At 47.9% G+C, this 21,577-nt stretch overlaps 2 protein-coding genes across 4 annotated transcripts in view; both read right to left on the minus strand.

The window, feature by feature from the left end:
• The window catches only part of LOC119383606 (60S ribosomal protein L19), a 310,809-nt gene that overhangs the window by 174,584 nt on the left and 114,648 nt on the right, over positions 1-21,577 (minus strand). The gene's annotated exons all lie outside the window — the stretch shown is intronic.
• Positions 1-21,577, minus strand: part of LOC119383607 (uncharacterized) — a 169,815-nt gene that overhangs the window by 83,769 nt on the left and 64,469 nt on the right. The window contains exon 2 of one of the 2 annotated variants that reach the window (XM_037651857.2): positions 19,168-19,218. In XM_037651857.2, the coding sequence (XP_037507785.1) occupies positions 19,168-19,218 (51 nt within the window). Of the gene's footprint in view, positions 1-19,167; positions 19,222-21,577 lie in introns of both variants that reach the window. The other variant, XM_037651856.2, reaches the window with a different exon arrangement.

Below are 21,577 nucleotides of genomic sequence, written 5' to 3' on the forward strand. Positions count from 1 at the left end.
TGAAACCGATTCCCACAACGCGTGGGATCTGCCGAATTTTTTTCACTCAAGAAACTTAGTAGCAGACGATGCCTGCGTCGGCGCAGTCTCTAGCGGGCGAGGGTGCGTTCTCGTTCTAGGCGAGCTGGTGGTTCAGCGTTCATCGCAGAAAGAGCGTTTCCATGTTCAACGCGCGCCATTCGCTCTCTCTCGCCACGCGGCGAGCGCTCAGGCGCCCTCTCTTGCTCTTAAGGAAATAGAGCAGACGACGATGCACGATGCACGCCGACATGCCGAGACCCTAAGGTGCTTCGTCCCCAAAACCATACGTCTAAGATAACTCGATGGTTTTCGCCCTCCAGTCATCTCAGGCGTATTCATTAATGGCGCCTGTGATCCTAAGCACCAGGTGAATTTTGCTCACTATATAATTTCAGGTAGTATCATCGCAGGACAATCATTTGAAGAGTACAGCGTAAGTCTAACTCTAACCTTGATACGTAAGGCTGTAGCTTAAAGAATATGCGCAAACCTGAAAGGGTTTTACTTTCAGGACTTCATGTGCTGAGACTCTCGTAATGCAAGTTATGTATGAAGAAGAAAATAATCCGTCTATCCCGGGCAAACTTGGAGGCTGGCTGGAGAGAACAGATAAGCAGCGACTACCAATAATTGGCTCCATTGAGAAGTCGTGTATGAGGATACGCACTACACATGCCAGTCTGTTAGACGCATGCGCATAGTTCTCCCACAGTGTAGTAAATAGTGCTCTGAATTGTTCACCTATTTATCTAAACTTATAGACGCCTGTACACAGCTCCCCCTAGCAGAGTGCGAGACACTCTGAGCTAAACGCTTCACCATTTCGTTCTGTGCACACTAAAGCTTGTGCGCATGCTGTAGTGGTCCCAGGTCTCAACACGGAACGAAGGGATTAGGATAACTCACCACTGCCCCATGGTAGCTTTAGAACATAGTCTTGTAAGTCGTTGTCGTAACAAATCTTCAAGCATGTCTACACCGATCCTATGAGGAGCATGAGTGTCCGTTTATCTGAGGCATCGCTAGCGAGCAATTCACTGACAAAAAAAATTAAACTCGCAAGTACCAGAATGTTACTACCGAGACACTCTCGTCGAGATGGTGCGCTGCCCTGCGCAGCTCCCACCTCGACGATCAGCTATGGGCCATCCAGCAAGCCCGCGAGGCGGCGAAGAGGCAAGATCTCGACGTCCCCACGTGGGAGGCCTAGGCCAAGGCGCTTAAATTGCTGGTTGACAACAAAGTTTATTCCTCCTCCTCGCAAGTGTTGACTTCTGCCCAAGGCATATCCTTGGCTTTTAGCGCTGCTAGTTCTGAATACGGGGACAAGAAGGAGGAGTACACACAAGCGCTAACCTTCAACAATAAGTTGTTTGAACCAGGATCACACACAATGATACATTTGAAAAAAAAACAAAAGCCAACAATTGAGGCATGCCCCGGAACAGCTGCGTGGAGGAAAAAGAGTTCGTTATTAAATATAATGAGGAAGTACTAACGCAATCTCGGCCCAGCTTATCAATAGCTGCTGATTGAACATTCAGTGTCTTTGTTTAGTATTTAGTAGTAGTATTGGAACCGTAATTGGAATGTTGTTGGTTGGATGCCACCGATGAAAACGTTTTTTTTTTGTCCACATGAATTGTTAAGAAGTTACGTCATAATTAGAACAGGTACAGTCAAAAGACAAGCACTAATTTCACATATGCTTAGATTTATGCGGTGCATATGCTTAGACATATGCTTAGACATATGCGGTAGATTTATTTTATTGTGTCTACAAAAGAGACGAGCTCTCGAAAAAAAGACAACTGTAAGGCGCACCCACTTCGAGAAATTGCACAACAATTGGGTAGTTTTAAATTAAATCTTTAAATATTATTGAATGTTGTCTGTTCTCACACAATAAAGAAGAAATTAATAGAAATTTAATGTAATTTAAACGAAAGTAGTCCTAGATCATGCAATCTCCGTCGAAAAAGGTGAGTCCGCACTGGAAAAAGTCAGTGCTTGCAAATCGCCTGGACCAGTTGCTTAACGGCGGAGCATACAAACACGCTATTTCGCCAATACTACTCCAAGTGTACGATGAAGAACTGGATCTTCTTTTGTTGGCATCGCCATTTTAGAAGACATATAGAATTGGAATTCCTCATTCGGAATAAGCGATGGGGTCACGCAGATTGTGAAAATACCGCCACATTTGTTTAACAAATTTTCCCTATAAAATTTTTGTGACAATGCTTCCGAAACGTATGCGAACGTGAAGAAGAGTTATTAGGGCTATATGCGCCCGCTGACAGGAAGTTAACATATATAAACGATATTAATGTATGATGCCATCGATACGAATGAAAGTAAAAGTTTCGCCGCAAGGACAAAGCGATGAATGTCATAGCAGGTCGCTGCTTTAGCAGCCGCCCTGGCGTAGCTCAAAGAAAATCTAGCGTAATGAAACACGGCTGCTGGTGCAAGCGAAGTGGCCTTTGGGCTCTGTATTCTTTCGAAGTAAACTGTGGATGAAGACACCGTACGTACAATACGGTGAGCCGTCTGCGCATTCATGTCAAGAAACGTCAACAACGATCGCATCCGGCCCATCAAAGTACGCAGTTTCTGGCGGAGCCATGTAGCCCCACCCCTTCGTGATCCGCCATCTGCCTTTCGAGTTGTGGAGCGTGGTGGGCGCCTTTCCTGTCCGCTTGAGCCGTTACCGTGGGCTGCCACGGCACTCTTTCCTTCGCACATGAAACATACGACGCGCGGAACCATGCTTTCGTACTCGGACTTTATACGGTACGGCACTGCGATGCCCTTATGAAAATGAGTCTTGAGTCTAGTGTCGACTAGGTGCGCTCCTAATGAGTCCTAGACAGACATTAGACACGCAAAGCCTAATGTCGTTTAACATTAAGTGTACATCGGAGAGTCAATGACCATGTGCACTTTAATTTCTGGTGACTGAAGTGTTCAGACTTTCAGTTGCCGTTCCTAATGTCAAAACGCGCATCACAACAAAGAAGTTAAATAGCCTTAATCGCCACCGTAAAATCAGTTTATCACAATAGACAAGTTCGTCTTTCAGAGACTACAAGCAATAAACATTTGTGTTGCAATGTACCCAAATATCGTGTTTCAGTAGAATGCGTAAATATTTTACATATATCGCCCATGCACCGCGATCGAAGAATTGCTGACGACCGCAGCAATGTTCATTATATTACCTGCCGTATAATAGAAGTAAGCATTTCCTTATTTTTAAAAGGCATGAGTCGATCACATATGCAATATGAACAGATATGATCAAGTGACACTGCGAACACTCGCTCAGGGGCCGTGTTGCCCATTTGTCCAGTAGAAATTAACGGAGGAGAGTGGGTTACCCGCACGGCGTCGCGAAGGATTTTGGGGGGGGGAGAAGAATTGGAACGTGGACAATGGGTGACGTACAGAAAAAAAGTTCGTTATTGTTGATAAAAAATTAGGGACTGTTCTTATGCATGGTGCCTTACATATATGTCCAAAACAGAATGTTGTTGGTTGCAAAGATACGCACAAGCGTTTTTCCCAACCTCAAACTACTGCTCTATCTCTCCTCGCTGTTGCAACGCTGGTCAGAAGCAGCCGACAACCAAAGTTCGATTTGGCCCACGTCGCGTACATCCTTCTCCCGCCCCGCCCCTCGTAATGTCGTCTCCACGCGACTCTCTTCCGTTCTCCACGGCGTCAACTCCTCTCTCCCTTCACTCCTTCCTTGTCCCATTCACCTCCTCTGTGTGCAACGTTGGGTGTCGCCTATCACACCCTACCCATCCCTACCTCCTCCTATCATAATCCCTACCTCTTTCTATCCACGGGAGAGGGCAGTAACTTGAAACAAAAAAGCGTTTCTTTTGACAAAACAAAATGTATAGTTGTATAACAAAATCGAACAGCCATAACACATTCCCAACATGCACACACGGGTTAAAAAAAGCCATAAATACACTTTTTTATGTACAGTGACAAATAAAACAACAACATTGCTTTATTTTCTACGGAGCGCTGTTTGAAGAGAGGGTCAGCGCGCACCAAGGAGATATTTATATTTGTTTTGATTTATGCAGCGTCATTTCGCGTTTTTGCACTTGTGAAAACGTCGCACCTTTTACGTGCACCTCACAGTCAAAATAGCGCCTTCGTCTTCAAGTGAGCGCTCGTCACCCTCCACCTTTCCCGACGACTCGCCTAGGGAGCTTCTGACGAATTTCACTAGCAAATGGCTGTATAAGCCTGAGACGGCCGCTCGAACAATGAAATGGCCGTCACATGAGGTACGGAAGGTTCACAAACCAAAACTAAATCGAAACGCGCGCCGAACCGGACTATTTCGCGGAGCAGTACATGTGCAGTAAGTAGCTCCGCCCCCGTAGCCTTCCCTTCATTGCCAAGAAAAGTTGTCCTTGGGGCGCTTTAGTTGTTTGACGGGTGCACGATGCGCGCGGTTTGTGTGTGTGTGTGCCATGCTGTGTTCTGCAATGCTTCGTTACCACGTTTATCGATTATGCACGTTGGTTACTTGATTCAATGTCAAGTGTACCTTCCAAGACGATCTAGGTCCTAGTCTCGTGACTGAAGGCGAGTGCGGACGTACAGCAGCCTTTTGACAAGACTGTCGCCGAGTGTACGGTACATTGTGGACTAAGCTGAAGAGTGCACAGTGGATGCCTGATTTTGGTAAGTTCTAGAATATTTCTGAATTACACAGCTAGGTTACTTCATTACATGACGTCTTTTACGCAGGAACCGAGTGTTATCGTCTGGGCGGTGTGTTCACTCTGCGGGGATGATGGCCAGAGGAAGGATGATAGACAGGTATGTTTTACGCTATGCTCAATGCTTTCTGTGCACTTTATACGGTTGTATGAAGCACTCACCATGTGCGTTCACTACCTACAACTGCAACGGGTGGATGAAGGCGCGTTGCTTTGCGCGATACTCCGCTCGCTTCTGTAACGCAAGCGTTTCTTGTCATGGCGCTCTTCTTCCTTGGCTGTTTTTCGATTCCAAGAATGCCTGTCGCTCGGCCCGCCCGCTTCCCGCTGCTGCTTCTCTACTCGGGAACTGGTTGACCTTGGGGACGCCTGCGCGATGTATGTGTCGCAGGGAGGGCAACACTCGCCCTTTTGGGCGTAGGGGACCGGGGGGGGGGGGAGGGGGGAGGTGAGGTAGGAGGGAAGGACTGAGAGCATGGCTCTTTCCCGGAGAGGGACGGGTCGCGACCGAGGAGAGAGAGAAAGTGGCCCGCTCTTGGCATTCCGCCGCTCAGAAGCGATCGTAAACCGAAGGAAGAATAATTTGCAAGATTTTTTGTATCCGAGTTGTGATTCTGTAAATAAACTTCTTAGCGTCGTCGAAAGTTATTGAAATCGACTACAGCTGTATACTGCACGAGATCATCGCCTGAAGCTACTTGTACGATGGCTTATCACGTCGGAATAGAACTGCTTTAAACATAACGTTCATCGCCTAGCCTTCTCATGACTGCAGGTACAAATGAAGTAACTTTTCAGGAACTCAGTAATAATTGGCATGTAGTACGCGGGGAGGAAGATATAAAAAACACGCTGCGGCTGCACATGCGCGCGCGGTGCTCTTCAGCTGGCGTGTGTTTGTGGCTTTCTCCGCGACTACTGCACCGCGCTTGTTTTGTTAGAAGTTAGTTGCACTATGGTTAGGATTTTAATCTGACTGTGCAAGGTCGTTGCTACGAGAAACGAACTTGCGTTGGGTGAACCCACTTGAAGATAATACAAGTCAGTGATTACGTTATATTCTGGTACTAACACCATGTGTACAGTAATTTGAAAGAGCACAAGATATATATAATTATCAATTCTAGACAAATATGCCAGTTGCGTTTGGCAAGGTGCCCTTTGTTGCAATATTTGTGTTTGAGAAAAATGATGTGAAATATTTTTCCCGTCGTTATATTGTTTCCTGAAGCATACTGGTTTATATTAACAGAAGTTGTTGTAATGGTTAAGCAGCACTGTTCCAAGAGCTTTTTATCCACTGTGCTGGGGTGGCAAAAGCACACCTCAATTATGTGCTTATCTAAAGTTCATGTTTCTTTTGTGAGCTTTTCTTAAGGCAGCATGAAACTGAAAAAGCGCTCTTATTTGCAGGTTGTGCGACTAAGACGTAGCATTCATTGTGAGAGTGCTACTTTAATTTATGAAGTAATTATTATGGGAAACAAATCTAAATTCTATATGTAACTATGTGTGCAGAAGTTTAGAGAAGGCTCACAAAAGTGGTTAACGGTTTTTTTTTTTTATGGCTTGCAGCACTACAAATTCAAACCGATATTCCAGGCATTGTTGGCTTTAACACGACTAGAATTACTTTCCTAAACGGCTTCAAATTCATCATATAATACAATATGTAAAGCTCGGCATTATGGAGTGTGCACATGGGCCACACATACTCTTATTTTATCAATTATGCATTTTATATGGTGTAGCAGAGCTGATGTAATTTTCGTCATTTAAATGACCTATATCGTAATCTGCGTTCTCCAACCACATAGTGTTTACTAAGTACATAAGTTTCTGAAAGTTCGGCTTGCAATGGCACCATTACAGTTGTCTGCCATGAGCCGTTGCTCAGGTTATACTTGTTCTTATAGCGCAATCTGAGTCCATCATTCGAGGCCCTTGCTGGTATATAACATAGACTTGCCTGAATACATTGTATGTATTGTGTGTGAGCTGTAAGGTCTGTGTGGTGCGCCAACTCATGAATGTTTTCTGGTATCCTTAACATATGTACCCGGTGATCTCAACCTGTTCGTGGAACTGAAGCAGACGACAGCTTGCAGACGAAGATGGGAGCTGTTCTACCTGTGAGAATGGTCGAGCTTATATTTTATGGTAGGCATTTGTTTCAATCTTTACAAAGAGCTTCGACATGTTGCGCCTGCCCATGAACCTATTGCAACTTTTTTGAGGGAATTCTAAGATCAAAGAAACAAGACCCTAGACGTAACTCCATTAATGTATACTTGATGCTGGACTTGACCTTCTGTGTTGTTTTCCTGTTTTCTTACAGGATTTGCTGAAAGTTTCTATTGGAAATGCGATATAAGATGCAATTTGACTAACTCTAACTTCACACAAAGTGCTTTTTGTCAACTACCTGCATGGGGCCTTGGCAGTACATCTAAGTGTTCTAAGGTGCACGATGTGTTGGATAAAGTTTTCTTTGCAACTCTTATATATTTACTGCGATCTTTCGTGCAGGATACACATGCATGGATACACATACATGGATTCCCTACAAGGACCCTGCGCATCAAAAGCAATCTGTCATCAATGTTAAGTAGACAGATTAAACGAAATGAAGATATGACAGGTGTACACCATATTTTTCTTTCATTTAACCTCTGCATGTTTCCCAGTCAATAAATGTTTTTATCCATTTTCTTTTGTTGAGAAATGTCTTTGTACAGCACAAGTGTCGAGAAGGTGCATACATGCACTTTTGTATGATGCTTGGCTGCATGTGTATCAACCAGCAAACACATTGTCAGGCACAACTAATATGTGATTCCGTACTATCATCCGGACATATCATAAATCTTATCATGCACTGTAATAGTTCTGTTTCAGGAATGTTATGAATGTCATTGGCCACGAAGCACAAGCTTGGCCGAGGGTCATTGCAAACAGGATGTTCATACTCACAAGAAAGTCACTCATAAGGACACATTAGAATGACGGTGGCCAATATGTTTTTGAATGACATTATGAGTACATTAAAACAATTCTGAAGAAATACATTAGAGAATCAATGAGTGTTGATGTCAAAGGTCGTTTCATGCTCACTAGACTATCACATGTTAATACGCATCGGACTATCACATGTTAATCGCATCAGACTATCACATGTTAATACGCATCAGAATGATCGGCCAATATGTTTTTGAATGGCATTTCAAATACATTACAAAATTCTAAAGGGACACATTAGAGCGTCAAATGACTGAAATGTCAGAAGTCATTAGACTTTCTTTTTGAACTCGTCTCACATTTTCATAAGGGAAATGAAGGCCACCCAACCGAGTGTCGTCGTATATGTAAACAAACAAGGATCGCGCGTTCTGTGGTTGTGCCCTCCGTAGCTTTCGGGGTTGGAGAGAGTGGGTGCCGAAGCATTTGTTCGAAAATCGCAGACATGATGAAACGACCGAACGCACGCATAGTCCAGCATGATTTCATAACCGGTACGTCACGGCACGCCATGCTGCAGGATATACACAGTGCAATTACCCCGCGTCTCTTGCGCAACGCTCGAGATGCTACTATAGGGGGTGTTCGTGCCGGAGTCGCTTTCCCGCGCAAAGGAAGCAATCTTTTTGTTTGTCGAGTGGCGATACACAGTCGCGCGCAACCGCACTCCTACAGTATAGCATATACTGAAACCTTAGGCCGGAAACATGTTTGCCCCGCCCCCGCGAGATAGGGGCACGTAAGGCACGGCAGGATGCGAACCATCATCCCGATGCACGTGCGCTTTATATATATGCACTACATATATAAAGTATACGTCGGCAGGAGTCGTTGACTCTGCTGCTGCTACCTCGTGTACAAACGAAAGCGAACACGCTAGTAAAGAGAGGGAGAGGGGAAGGAACATGCAAAAGACGATCTCGATGCGCGTAGAGGCATCCCGTGGCGATCCGTGAACGCAGCGGTGGGTCTGCGCGCGCGCGGGCCGATGTAATAGGGCCGCCGCCGGTGCGACAGACAGATTGCGCGATACGTAGCCGCAGAAGCATCAGCGTGCATGTTATATGCACACGATGATGAGCACCGGACCGCGAAGAAGACGGCGCACGGCCGCTTTGCATGTATGGGGCCCGACGAATTCGCGATCGCATCGAGGATTGTTGCTGCTGCCTTCGTCTACATGTTGCACGAGCGGTGGTCGCGCGTGTGTGTGTGTGTGCGTGCGTGTGTGCGTGCGTGTGAGCTTCGTGACACAAACAACGTCCGAGACAGGCGCAACAAGTGACGATGCCTGCTGCGTTGTGTCTGTATACGTATACGTGAAGTTGAAGAGGCCCACATGACCGCGACATGCACAGAGGATCGGACGTTGTAATTGCATTGGTCGCTTGATTGTTTCGGTTTGGCAGTTTCCAAACTATATATGGAAGCTCGAACGAATGTGTGTGTCGCACGACGGGCGGTGTCTGCGGAGTCAGTGACACTGTGCTACACGATGATGACCCGTCAGATGTTTGCCCCACTTAAAATTGAACCTTGTGTACAGCCAGCAGGGAGAGCTAAACTTTTTGTTCTATTCATTTATAAAGGTTTGTAAGCGAGCAAAGTTTTTGAAGAGTGATACGCAAGACATACACGCTTAAAAACAGTCCCAACCTACATCAGAACCTCGTTCATACGTTTCTGACAAAAAAAAAGGAAAGAAAGAAAAAAGAACGCGGGAAGAAACATATATATATATATATATATATGGGAAAACGTACAATCCGAATTCACTAAAACATCACGTAGTTTCGTTTGATAACAAGATCGCGAACGTTGGGATCAGCAAATCGTACGAAACGGGAAGATATCAAGGAGTTATGTGTATATAAAGCAAACCTGGTAGAAACTTTTTTTATGGCATGCCCTGTAAGGCACCCAACAACGTTTCCATCAGGCTTTCAACAAGCTCAATAAGTTTTCCAACCAGCACGAGCTATACCTATGCGAACACCCATCTTTTGCGACGCGTCAACAGTGCATGACTGAACGGTTTGAATATACGCACGCTTCGGGATAAAGCACCTAAGCCGTTTAATTTGGTATTGATCGAAAGGTACGTTCGTAAGCGTATGAATAAATTCGTGCTGAGCTTACCTATATATCGTCTCGCTTAGCACGCGCGATGATGCATCTAATCTATACGACCACCACGCATATACCTTACCGCCCACGGGGTTCCGCAGTCTGTAATGACAGACCTATAACGGAGCACTCTGATATATATAGTTACGCCGGCGCCAGACCGCTGATGCAGTTGCTTGCATTGAGCGCAATATACGGCATGCCTAGCCTACATCCACAGCTATCAACGCGATGAAAGATCGCGTTCAAACTTCCGCGCACTCGCTCATTGTCTTCCTTCGCCGTCTGTCGTGCATGGTGGTCAGGCAAACGTGATTTCGCCCGCTTGTATGTATACGTGCGTACACGAGCACGTGAAAGATTGCATGGATTTCTATTATCTCGCGTCACCGGCCGCCATTCTTTTTCGAGTCATGCGCTATATCACACGTATACGGGGATCACGAACAAGCGCGCGCGAAAAAGGCTCGCGTCTACAAAGGAAGAAAGAGAAGTCGAACAGAACAGCGAGTGAGAGAGAGATCGCCCGAAAACACGTGTAATAGATCCGCGTCATTTCTGGCGTGTTGAGTGACAACAGGAAGAGGAGAGAGTGAGAGACCGGGTGGGTGCCCTGCCGCCGAGGTATCCGGAGGAAACGAAGAAATGAAAGAAGGCGCTCGCCTTGCTCGCATGTATACACGTATACAGTTCATACTGAAGATGCCACCCGCATAGGTGGCGAAACGTCTGTGTATAGTCTTTGTTATATTTTGTTGTGTTAAGTCGGAGCATATATTTTTAATCATGAACTCTCCCGGCTTTTGGAACATTTGTGCATGTATAGAATAGACGCGGACCCCAGCTCCGGTACCGCCAGTGCCGACATTCGCGTGACCAGGGAGTTACACAAGCGGCATTTACACCTCAAAGGCGGATGCACACGCGCTTCCACCAATGGGCGCGCGCTCTAGACTGACGTCACGAGCCGGACGGCCGGTGCCTCCGCTCAAGGAGAAGAAGCGGGACTATTTCTTTGCCGCGGAGGCAATCGGCTGCCGCGCTTCGGTCATATGGGCGGGGCCTCTCCTTTTTTCTAAAGTTGTACCCGACTATACACATATACACAAGCTTGCCACGTGACTGTTGCTCTGTTGCCCACTTTTCGGGTGTATGCGTTTCGTTTCGCTCCTTCGTCTCCCAAGCCTCTGCTTCTTCTTTTTCTTCGCTTTGTTTCTTCTGCTTCCGAGTCCTATTATGACGGACGCGGCAGTCAAAACAAAGCACTCGACCCCCTTCTTAAGAAAGGAAAATCGAGCTCTTTCAACAAGAATGACAAGCGCCCTGCAAGCTATGCGCACGTATATCCCGCAGAGGCGGTGACTCGGCGATTGCGCCCTTTTATCCCGCCACCCCCCAGTCTTCGGTTTCTTTCGTCAAGAAGTCACAAACCAGGGGGAGATGCGGGGGTTCAACTAAATTGCCTTCCTTCGGGATTCGTTGAAGCGATCGGGTCGCGCGCGGCTTTCTCGCTTGACCGACCGGAGGTCGGCTTGGCACGTCGTCAATAGCCGAGACAAGACGAAATAGTGGTTCGGAAAGATGCGGAGGAAGAAATGGGAAAACGTTGGGAAGCGAAGGAGCTAGGACGCGACTTCTCACACGGCGGGACGCCGCCAGCAAATACCGCCGTGCCCTCCTCCTCCTCCTCCTCCTTAGTGCGCATAGCCTACATGCTTGATGCCACGTGCCTTCTTATTCTTCTTTCCTTTTGTCCTATAGAAGATCTTTGTTGCATTTGTTATTGCAGATAAAAATGCTTATTCTTTTGTTTTCCACTGTGGCCGAGGAATACTGGGATTCTTCCGCTCCTATTCGGCGTAGAAGAGAGGGACAGAAGAAACGGGGGAGGGTGGATGTGGATCGGTGTGAGGACAGCCAAGCGGGGGCGGCATGCTTCAACAGAGGAGCCGGACTTTCTTTCTTTCTTTCTTTCTTTCTTTCTTTCTTTCTTTCTTTCTTTTCTCAAAGACGGAAGCCAAAGCACGGTGTTAGCGTTGTGACCGGGATGAACGCCGCTACCGGCTCGGAATCCGCGCGGCTCTAGCATTTCGCAGCTGCGGGCGCCGGATTAGCGCACGCACGCTGCGAGGAAGGAAGGAGGAGAGAAAAATTTACGACTGGCAGGCGTGAAATTCTAGACTCTGCGCAGCGGGCACCCGTAGAAGACTCCGGAGTCCACGTCCCGCGGAGCGAAAAAAGGAAGGAGATGGCGGGTACGTATGACACCCCTAGGACGTGATGTGTGAACGCCGTTTGCGTGAACGCCGGAGGGGCTTTTCGCACTATACCCTGCCCCCCCATAGCGATCCTCCTCCGGCGAAGGTAACCCCCTCCACCCCCCCCCCCCCCCTGTTTCCTCCTGTGGTGCGAAGTCCGACAGAGTGCCGCCCAACGACTTCTCGGCCCGTGACGGGAAATCCGAACCCCACAACCACGCGGCCGTCGCATCCGCAGGTCCGTGTGGTGGTACCTTGTCTTTTTCGAGAAGAGCGTCGTATATTGTGTTTCGTCGTTACGGCGAGGAAACAGAGTGAGCACTGCATGGAACCTCCGCCGAACGTGTTATGTACACACAAATAGATCACGAAAAAAGCTATATGCAGGTGCTCTTACAAGTGCCGCTATTCAATACGGTACGGAATGCAAGAACGCGCGCGGTCTTAGGCTTAGTCGTAAGTCGAAGGGCAGCGGTCATAATTAATACTGGAAGTCACCAACCGCGGCATGCCCCGTAACGTTATCGTGGTTTCGGTACGTAAAACACCGCAGTTTATTAGTTTGCTTTAACCTGCTGCAACTTTCGCCGCACTACACGATGTCGCTGAGGCGGAGTATACACGCAGGAAGGGGACAGAAAGCCTTCCCAAAGCCGCGTCGAGCGGCTTCAGCTAAGCGCCAAAGCCGCGCACCATGAAGGAGCGACGATTGGCCTTGAAAGGCGGAGCGCGCAGTCGATGAAAAAAGAAAGTGATCAGCGCCGAAGAAGATTGAGTAGGCAGGGAGCGAGAAAAAAGGGGGAGAGAGCAGGCGAGCGAGCAAAGCGGCGAATGAGAAGGAATCTGCCAACTCGACTCGGGAACAGAGCCGATTCGACGAGGGCAAGAGAGCAAGCAAGCAAGCAATGTGACGGCTCGCGAAGGGAAGAGAAATGTATAGCGAGTATGGACAAGACAGGACGAAGACGTACGATAAAGGGAGTGGGGGAAACACCGAGACGGCGCAAATGAGAACGAAGATGTCATCAGGCGGGCATTGTCTGTTCCGACTCGGTACAGAAGGTCCTCTCCTCCGTCAGTTCTGCACAGAAAGGGCAGAGAGAGGAGGAGGAGGAGGCGAAACAAAAGCGGACTGCGAGGACTACTTCGAGCGAGCAAGTAGGATATCGAAAGAAAGAAAGAAGGAAAAGACAGAACGGAAGAGAAAATATAGAGAAAGATAACAAACCGTGGCACGGCGCGGAGGGGCGTGGGAAGAAAAGAACGAGGTGGCAGCCGCGGCTGTGGCAGCCGGTTGAGCGAAGAGCCGAGTGAGGAAGGGGAGGGCACGGGTCGGGTTCGATTAAAACGCTCTTGCGGCAACGGCTTTGTCCTTCCGCACCGGATTGTAAAGAACGAAAGAAACGTTACAAGAACGTGCAAGAAGCGATCATGGGAGGGACGCTGAGTCGCGCGCGGAGATAAACTCGGCTCCTCTCGCTGCGAAAGGCAGCGACGACGACTGTTTGCCCTCTAGTCGATGAAAAGGCGAAAGACGGCACATGCACGACTTCTTCGAGTCGTTTCTTTTTTTTTTTTGCACTTTTATTATATATATATTTCTGGTTTTTACGCAAGTTTCAGTATAGCGGTACATTGCGTCGTTCATAGAAAGAAAAAAACGGTCTCGATTCGTTTTCGTTACGAAATACGTAGACGACGATCGTTTAGCGAGTGGCGCAAGTTGTAGTGAAGACACTGGTAACGTAATACGCTTGACGTCAGCGAGAGATCTATTTCAATGCGAACGTTATCTTTTGCTGTATTCTTTATACCGTATTTCGGTCAATCTGTATACACTCGACACGAAAGAGAGATCGGCGGGAGATAGTTGCGAGCGTTTGACTAACATGCCGTTCGATATCAGCAGCAGCTCGCCAAGAATTATAGAACAACGTACAATGACCACGTTCTGTCAGGACTTATGAAAGACGCAAACAACCACAGAGCTTGGAGAGAAGTCGAGGATATCACAAGGGGCGATGCAGCAAAAGAACGATGTGTGCTATGTGGGGAGTAGCATATATGTATATGAGATAGCTGCTATGATTTAAGAGCAAGCGTGACTCGTAGATACGCGATCTGCAGTATATAGAGAAGAAAGAAAGCTTCGCTTTGGTGGCACACACGTAATGCGTGTGTACAGAAATTGTGGGTATGTACGTTATAGGGACAGAATGGACAGCAAGCAAAACAACAAGTCTGTGATATGACGAGGAAACGGCTGGAGCGACAAGATTAAACACATCATAGATATAATAGGCCATGAAGTATATGCAGCATAAGTATATATGCATGTCGTGCTTAGCGCAAGGCATGCAGGGTTCAGTGGCAGGCTTTGAGAAAAGAAGCGACATTTTCCCCCGTGTTAGATTTTACAAAACTCGTAGTGGTGTATATAGACAACGATCATCGGCATATATACGCTTTAAGAAGAAAAAAAAGTCATCCCTGAGACGAGGTACAATGTAACCTCATTATGTCACTTCCAGATGACAGGTATCCGCAAGCAGATGTTCCTGAGCAGAGTGATGCGCTTTGTGCTGTCAGAAGAGTCAGCAAAGCTATACAAATTACGGTTCACATGTCATGCGCTACAAATGTCTCATGTATTGTATACATATAACTATACAGCCAATCTGGGTTTCGGTTGGTCACGTTGTTGTGTGCGTGTGTGTGCGTGTCGGGGGGGGGGGGGGGGATAGGGAGCCAGAAAAACCATTTCGCGGGCGTGTTTCGGAAACGCCTCAGCGGTTTTTTCGAATCCCGCAGCATCGGAAACGATCTTCGGATACCTACACGACGGTTTCTCGCACACACGGCTGGCGGCCTTTGTTGGTCGAGCCAAACCCACGAATGTCTGTCTGTGAGAGAATACGCGAACAGGTAAAACGGAAGGAAAATAAAGAAAGAGACATAGACGAAATGACCGCCGCATCATGACGCGCCTCCGACTCCCCCAACGTGTGTATACGCTGCAAAGTCCAAAAACGTGCGGCAGGCGACCTCATCATCATCGGCATCGTCGTTGTCCTCGACGCACTGTAGTGGTCACGGTCACGAGAAAGAAAGAAAGAAAGAAAGAAAGAAAGAAAGAAAGAAAGAAAGAAAGAAAGAAAGAAAGAAAGAAAGAAAGAAAGAAAGAAAGAAAGAAAGAAAGAAAGAAAGAAAGAAAGAAAGAAAGAAAGAAAGAAAGGAGCTATGCAGAAGAAGCCATGCAGGCCCTGCGAACTATTGCTGCGGGGATTATTTAACCCCGTCATTTCCCACTCCAGTTTTTTTTTATATATATGTGTATCTTCCGCGTATTCCGCTTCAAATCAAAACACGTCGACCGCCGCAATCCTGCATGCCACTGCAGTGGCCGAGTTTACCTATTTCATTCGTCTTTCGTACCCAAAACTGTACTAAAAAGAGATCAGAACAAGAACGATAAGACGAAAGAACACCCGGAAACAGCAACCGTCTCCTATACTACACACACGAGCGACAGCGTATATGTGGGCCGCCTCTGTCCTCCGCAACGCGTGGCGTCAGAAGTGCTAGCTCACCGGACGTGTGCGTGTGTATACCCCTCGGCGATGTTACGGTGTCCCTGTCGTGACCGTAAAGACCGCCATTAAACCGGAAAAGATGACGCACCGTATAGGTGCTCTTTTTGCCCGAATGACGCCGCCGCTGTGCATTGCTATAGCAGGGAGGTGAGGCCTTTTGAGGTCTCTCGCTGGACGCGGACGTCAATGCCGTTTGCATGCGACCGAGGTATACATAGGAAACGCAGAACTAAGAAATAAGTAAATGTTCGCGGTCTATGCAAGCACGAGTCTGAGGCAAATGCGGGAAGCGTCACGCTATAGAGAAAAAAATAAAAGAAAAAGGTAAGAAAGGACGAAAGAAGTCACGATGGCGTGATGTCAGAAGAAGCACGGAAGATATCGGGCATTCGTGCCTCTTTGTGGTTCTGCCATTGCATGCATGGACAGGTTATTCTTCCGTGCTCTGTTTGTAGTTGTCCGTTGTTCGTGTGTTCTCCACGTACATATATGCCCGGACGCGACTTCGATCGGTCTACCTTTTTTTTATTTAATTATTTTCTTTTGTCAGTCTCCGCCGCAACGGGACCTGCCGATATAGAGAATGACACGAAGTCTATATATACGTATATAAATGGTACTCGGAGGCCGAGGGACGGAAAATGGCTGTTTCCGCAGTGCTTTTGTAGGGATATTGCCGTGAACTTCGTTTCTTTCGCGTCACTTCGGCTCGCATGGCAGATAATGACCGCGGACCTCCATCGGCCACTGTTGCGTGTGTTGTATACACCGCATAGAGAATAGAAGAAAGGTTCACGCTCACGTAATGAACGGAGTTCAACGACCAGCACGTCCTATTCCGCCTTTGCCGGGTATATAGAAAACAGCGTCAAGATCGGCAGAAACGTCGCGCAACAGTGCAAATCTGACGTATATGGCGCCGACAGAATAGCACGCATGGCTGCAGTGTCATTTAGCCAAATGTCGTCATATAACTGATAACGTAATAGCGTAGGTAACCCTTAAACTTAGGCGCCGGTTCGTTGATAAACCTAACGCCTAACAAATGAAAAAGTCACACAATGCACAAATATCTGGCCGATGCAGTATACTAGACTTGAAGTAATACATGAAAGTTATTCGGCGGAACCTTACTACACATCTCAGCGGTAGTTGGAGGCTGAATTACAGGCCGCGTGCCATTACCAGCGCACCAGGCTGTAGATAAAGAACTTGCGACGCTGCCCAACTCACAGAAGCCGAAACTTTAGCCAACGCGCACAATGCGTCAAAGGCAACAACACCAGTCATACGTTTCCCTCTTTACGCATACGCCAGCAGCGGTGTCACGCGCAGGGCAAAGTGCGCCGCAGTGTCGCTTGGCTTTTTCGTTATGCATATTCGTGAACCCCGCCTCGTAAAAGTGCATGCAGTGCAGTGCGGCGGAAGGTGCATATACGAAAAAGTAGCGAGAACCGCACAGTAAACCCGATCACTGTCGAGGAGTGCATTGCAGATAGCTCATTGATACAGACTGCTCATTTTTAATCCATACAGGTTGGACCGACCGCTGAAACTACGTCATCAGGGCAAATACAGTGACAGCTGGGCAATGTACACAGGCAATGTACACGAGCAAGGCGATGTACACGGGCAAGGTTCTCTTTCTTTGTCGAATGACGCGACTCGTATAGCTTTGGCAACGCTGCACCGAATTGTTGAGACAGGGTGTATAATTAATGACCCCCTTATTCCCGCGCTTTCATCCCTTTTATTACATTCTCATGCTTACGTCAGCGCCTATTAAGAGCTCACTGGGTGCTTGTTCGCTCCTTCCCGAGCTCTGGGAATGGCTGCAGCAGCGTCATACGTTCCCTCCGAGAGTTTTACGGTCGCTGCGTATATGCTATATGCGGAGCACAAGCTCGGTGCAGTAATATGTCCTGGTGCTAAGAATCGCGCTCAAAGCAGCGAGGACTACACCGCGGGAAGCAACGTGCTACTGCCATAGCTCAGCGGTTATAAAGACGCCGGTGGCAAGGAGAGAAGAGAAATAGTTTATAGAACAATATCCTGCACGTGCATCCAGCCTGCCACTCGCAATATGTATATGGCTCTGTGCGCGTTCAGCAGTTGCGTTTCTAACTGCAATCTAACTGTGCTACACTCACCATTAAACGCGCATTCGCGCTGCATAACCATAACCATTAGGTGCCCGCGAGACTTACGGGACTATATACATAACGCAGCCACAACGCCTCCTGTTTGCATGTATACATGTATAGAGAACTACAATGTCGACGTCGTAACGTTCACGTTAAGAACGCGTTTTATGATGAACACGTGCGGTACGGTGCGCGGTTTCTTGAGGCGTAGGGCACGTACAGCCGCGCGTATACGAAAAAAAATATCGAGGAAGAGTGCCTAAGAATTCGTGTCTGTAAAAAAAAAAAAAAAGCTTTGGGGAAACATACAAGCCGGCAACGAATTCCGAGTACTTACACAACGTGGATGTGTAAAGGAAACTATGAGGTTGAAAAAAAAAAATCTTTGTTTAAGACGACCGAAATATATACATGTATACATACAATAAGTCGTTGTAAACTTTCACGTCTCGCTGCTCAGGTATACGTAGGCGGCAGTTTTCTTTTTGTTACTTTCTTTCCTTCTTTCTTTTTTTTTTTTTTTTTTCAGCCGCGTGCACGGTTTTCCAAGATTTTGTGTTCTCGCACCTGCGTTGTTGTCACTTGCTCCTTGACAACGAACGTTTTCGTACGAGATATCTGGAAAGCGCGCGCATTCCCGAAACGCAGCGCCCATTTCGAAGGCACCGCACATATAAGCTCCGCGATGCATGCAAGCGACACGCGAGGAATGTGCACGCCATAACGAACGATTCACGGTCGACCCAGGTCGTCCCTGCCAGGCACGCGTATGTTTATTGTTATTCTTTCTTCCGTTCCTTTTCACCTTATTTTCAGACCTCTATGAACGAGAAAACGTCGCAAGGCCGGCCGTAAAGGAATGCATTGCACGTCTTTGCACATCGTACTGTCTTCCGGTGCCCCGATTCCTTTCGAGGATAAACATATATGTTGTCCTTACTTTTTCCGACGTTGCAGGGTGTTCTCGCTGCGCGTGCTTATAGATGAATATCTCTCTTATGACCATTTCTTGCTTCAATTTTTTCGTACACCCATAGGTGTGCGTAGGGCTCTCCATTGTGTGTGTGTGTGGGGGGGGGGGGGGGGAAGCGAAGTGGTCGAAGTTCCACGGCAGATAGGTGATCGCGATTGGCTGATGCGCCTATATGCATGTTTTCATGAAAGGAGCGCGCTCTACGTGGGTAATTGAATTTTCTTGTTGCCAGTGACTACGTGTACGTGTATTTGTATACTGAACGTGACGTGTACTCACCCTGACTTTTAGGAGGGGTATCTGTTGGCACGATGTCCTCTGCTTGTCTTGCTGCTGAAAAGAGGCAAGAAAAAAAAAACGTCAACGATTAGATTAAGGAGTTTCAGCGAAGATACGAGTGACGTACTAATTAAGCGAGACGATAACGATGCATTTCGAAGAATTGGCTCAACAAACTCGAGAAAAATAGTACGTTCTTATCGCAGAGCAACAGTAAGTCTGGAAAGTATTGCATTTATTGCAAGATCTGCGATTGCACGTCGACCGGTCTCCTTACAGGTATCAGGTCGTCGTGAAACAAGGCTAACCACGCCAAGAAAATTTAGGAAACTTTCGATAAAGTTTCAGAGGAAAACTCTCTCATCCTGTAAATCGTGTTAGGAAGCATTCAATTTCTTCGAAAGATGTTGCAAAAGGATACTTTGTACGCTAGAGTACGAGGATAGATGCACATTGCTTTGGGTTTATCTTCAGAAAACAACAACAACAAGAACAAAAGTAGTTGAACATGCTGGTGCTTCTTGTGTTGCAAACACTCTGTGTTCGTCACCATCTGGGCCCATATTCGCACTCAAGCTCGGACTAAAATTGATCTTAACATCGAATTCCAGCGAATCCTCCTTGGGTGCTTGGTGTGCTTAATAACACATCAATGTCAAATGCTGCCAGCCTTTAGTAAAAAGAACTAGCTTTTTGAATAATGCCCTGATCCGCAGTCAAAACCTCTTATTACATACTACCACCAACCAGCCCCATGACCCTTCCACCGGTCGACAGATGTCCTCCGACATCCGCGCTGCGCGCCCCCGGATCGCAGAGTCCACGGGAAAGCAATCAACGACGACGAGGCAAGAAAAAAAAAAAAAATGACGAGTCGAATCTCATTCAACGTCTGCCGATTCCACGTAGACAACAGCACGAAATGACGACGACGCTGCGAAACAGAGGAGAGACGACGTGCCACAATGGGGCCGGCCCGCTTCATTCGGAGCGCACTTCCCGCCCGGGGTGTGTTTCAATCTCCTGGGTCGGTGCGAACCCGCCTCATTCGTTCGGACACTGTGAATCATCCAGCGTCCGCCCCGAAGCGAAACTTGTCATCTGCGAAGCGTCGCGCCATCCGCCCTTCTATTCTTTCGCGTCCATTTCTTTCCTCTTTCTTTTCTTGTCTCTCACTCTCTCGTCGTCATCATCTCCGGGACAGAAGAGACCACCGAGAGATGACCGAAGACTCGCGTTGCAGGTCCACCCGCTCGCGCTAGCGGGGCCGCTGCAGCTTTGGCACGTTGAAGCCAACGCGGACGCGAGGGATGCGAAGTGGCATAGGTTTGGTGGTTCTGGCTGCTTGGGCGGTGGCTTCCATCACGAGCCGTTTTTTTTCTTCTTCTTCTCGTGTGAGGAAGAGAAAGAAATGAAAAAGGGCGAGGAGGGTGCGCGGGAGTCGTTACGACGGGGCCCGCCCGGGCGGAGGTACCGAAAAGCGTTTCGCCCGTGCGGTCAGACCCCGGCGTGAGCATAGAAAACGCGCGCGCTCCTACACACACACACGCACTCGCGAGGTTGGAGATATGTAAACGTACACACACACACGGGTTGCGTCTTTGGCTACGCTATACAACAACCATCGCGCCGCCGACACGCGGCCTCCCGCCTCGTCCTCCTCTCCCTCCTTCCTCTTACGCTCTTTCTTTCAGCTGGCTTTACGCCATTTCCTGCCTCGAAGAGAGAAGAGACAGGTAATCGTCCTCTTGCCATCTCTCTTTTTCTCTCGCCACTGCATATTTCTCTCAGCGGCGAAGATGACCCCGTCTTTGTTGCGATCGTCTTTAGCTCGCCCGCTTGCTCGCCGGCTCGTTTCTTCAATGCCATATTTTCTTGTTATTGGTTGATTTTATTTTTTCCAAAGCCGAGAAGAAAAGAGAAACGCCGCGGTGGTAGGTCGCGTTGTGTATATAATGACGCTGACGCACCACCTTCATGATCACCGAGCTCGCGGTTGAAAAGAACGAGAAACCGCCCGGCTAGAGAGGAAGGGAGGGAAGGCAGAGAGCCCACCACGACCCCACATTCAAGACGCCGGCAGCCGAGATGCCACCTGCGACGATGCGACGGCGACGACGACGCCAACGCGCATCCAGCGGGCGACGACTCGATGCGCTAACTGAGCCGACGCCCCCCCGCTTAGCGTGTAGGCCCGCGCGACGGTCGCGAGCTTTTTTGTGTGACCAGCCGACAAGCCTTGTGGAAAGACACTCCCCGACGCTGAGATGAGGACGAAAATAAAGAAAATCTGGAACAGCGGATGAAGTACAGAGCACGCGTGGGAACAGAGAGCGGACGAAGACCGAATAGTCAAGCATGGCCCACGTGATTCTTCACCGCATAACTGCCAACTTGTTGCTTGCTATTT

The sequence above is a fragment of the Rhipicephalus sanguineus genome, chromosome 2 (assembly GCF_013339695.2).
Source record: "Rhipicephalus sanguineus isolate Rsan-2018 chromosome 2, BIME_Rsan_1.4, whole genome shotgun sequence".
In the NCBI taxonomy this organism is placed as follows: Eukaryota; Metazoa; Arthropoda; class Arachnida; order Ixodida; family Ixodidae; genus Rhipicephalus; species Rhipicephalus sanguineus.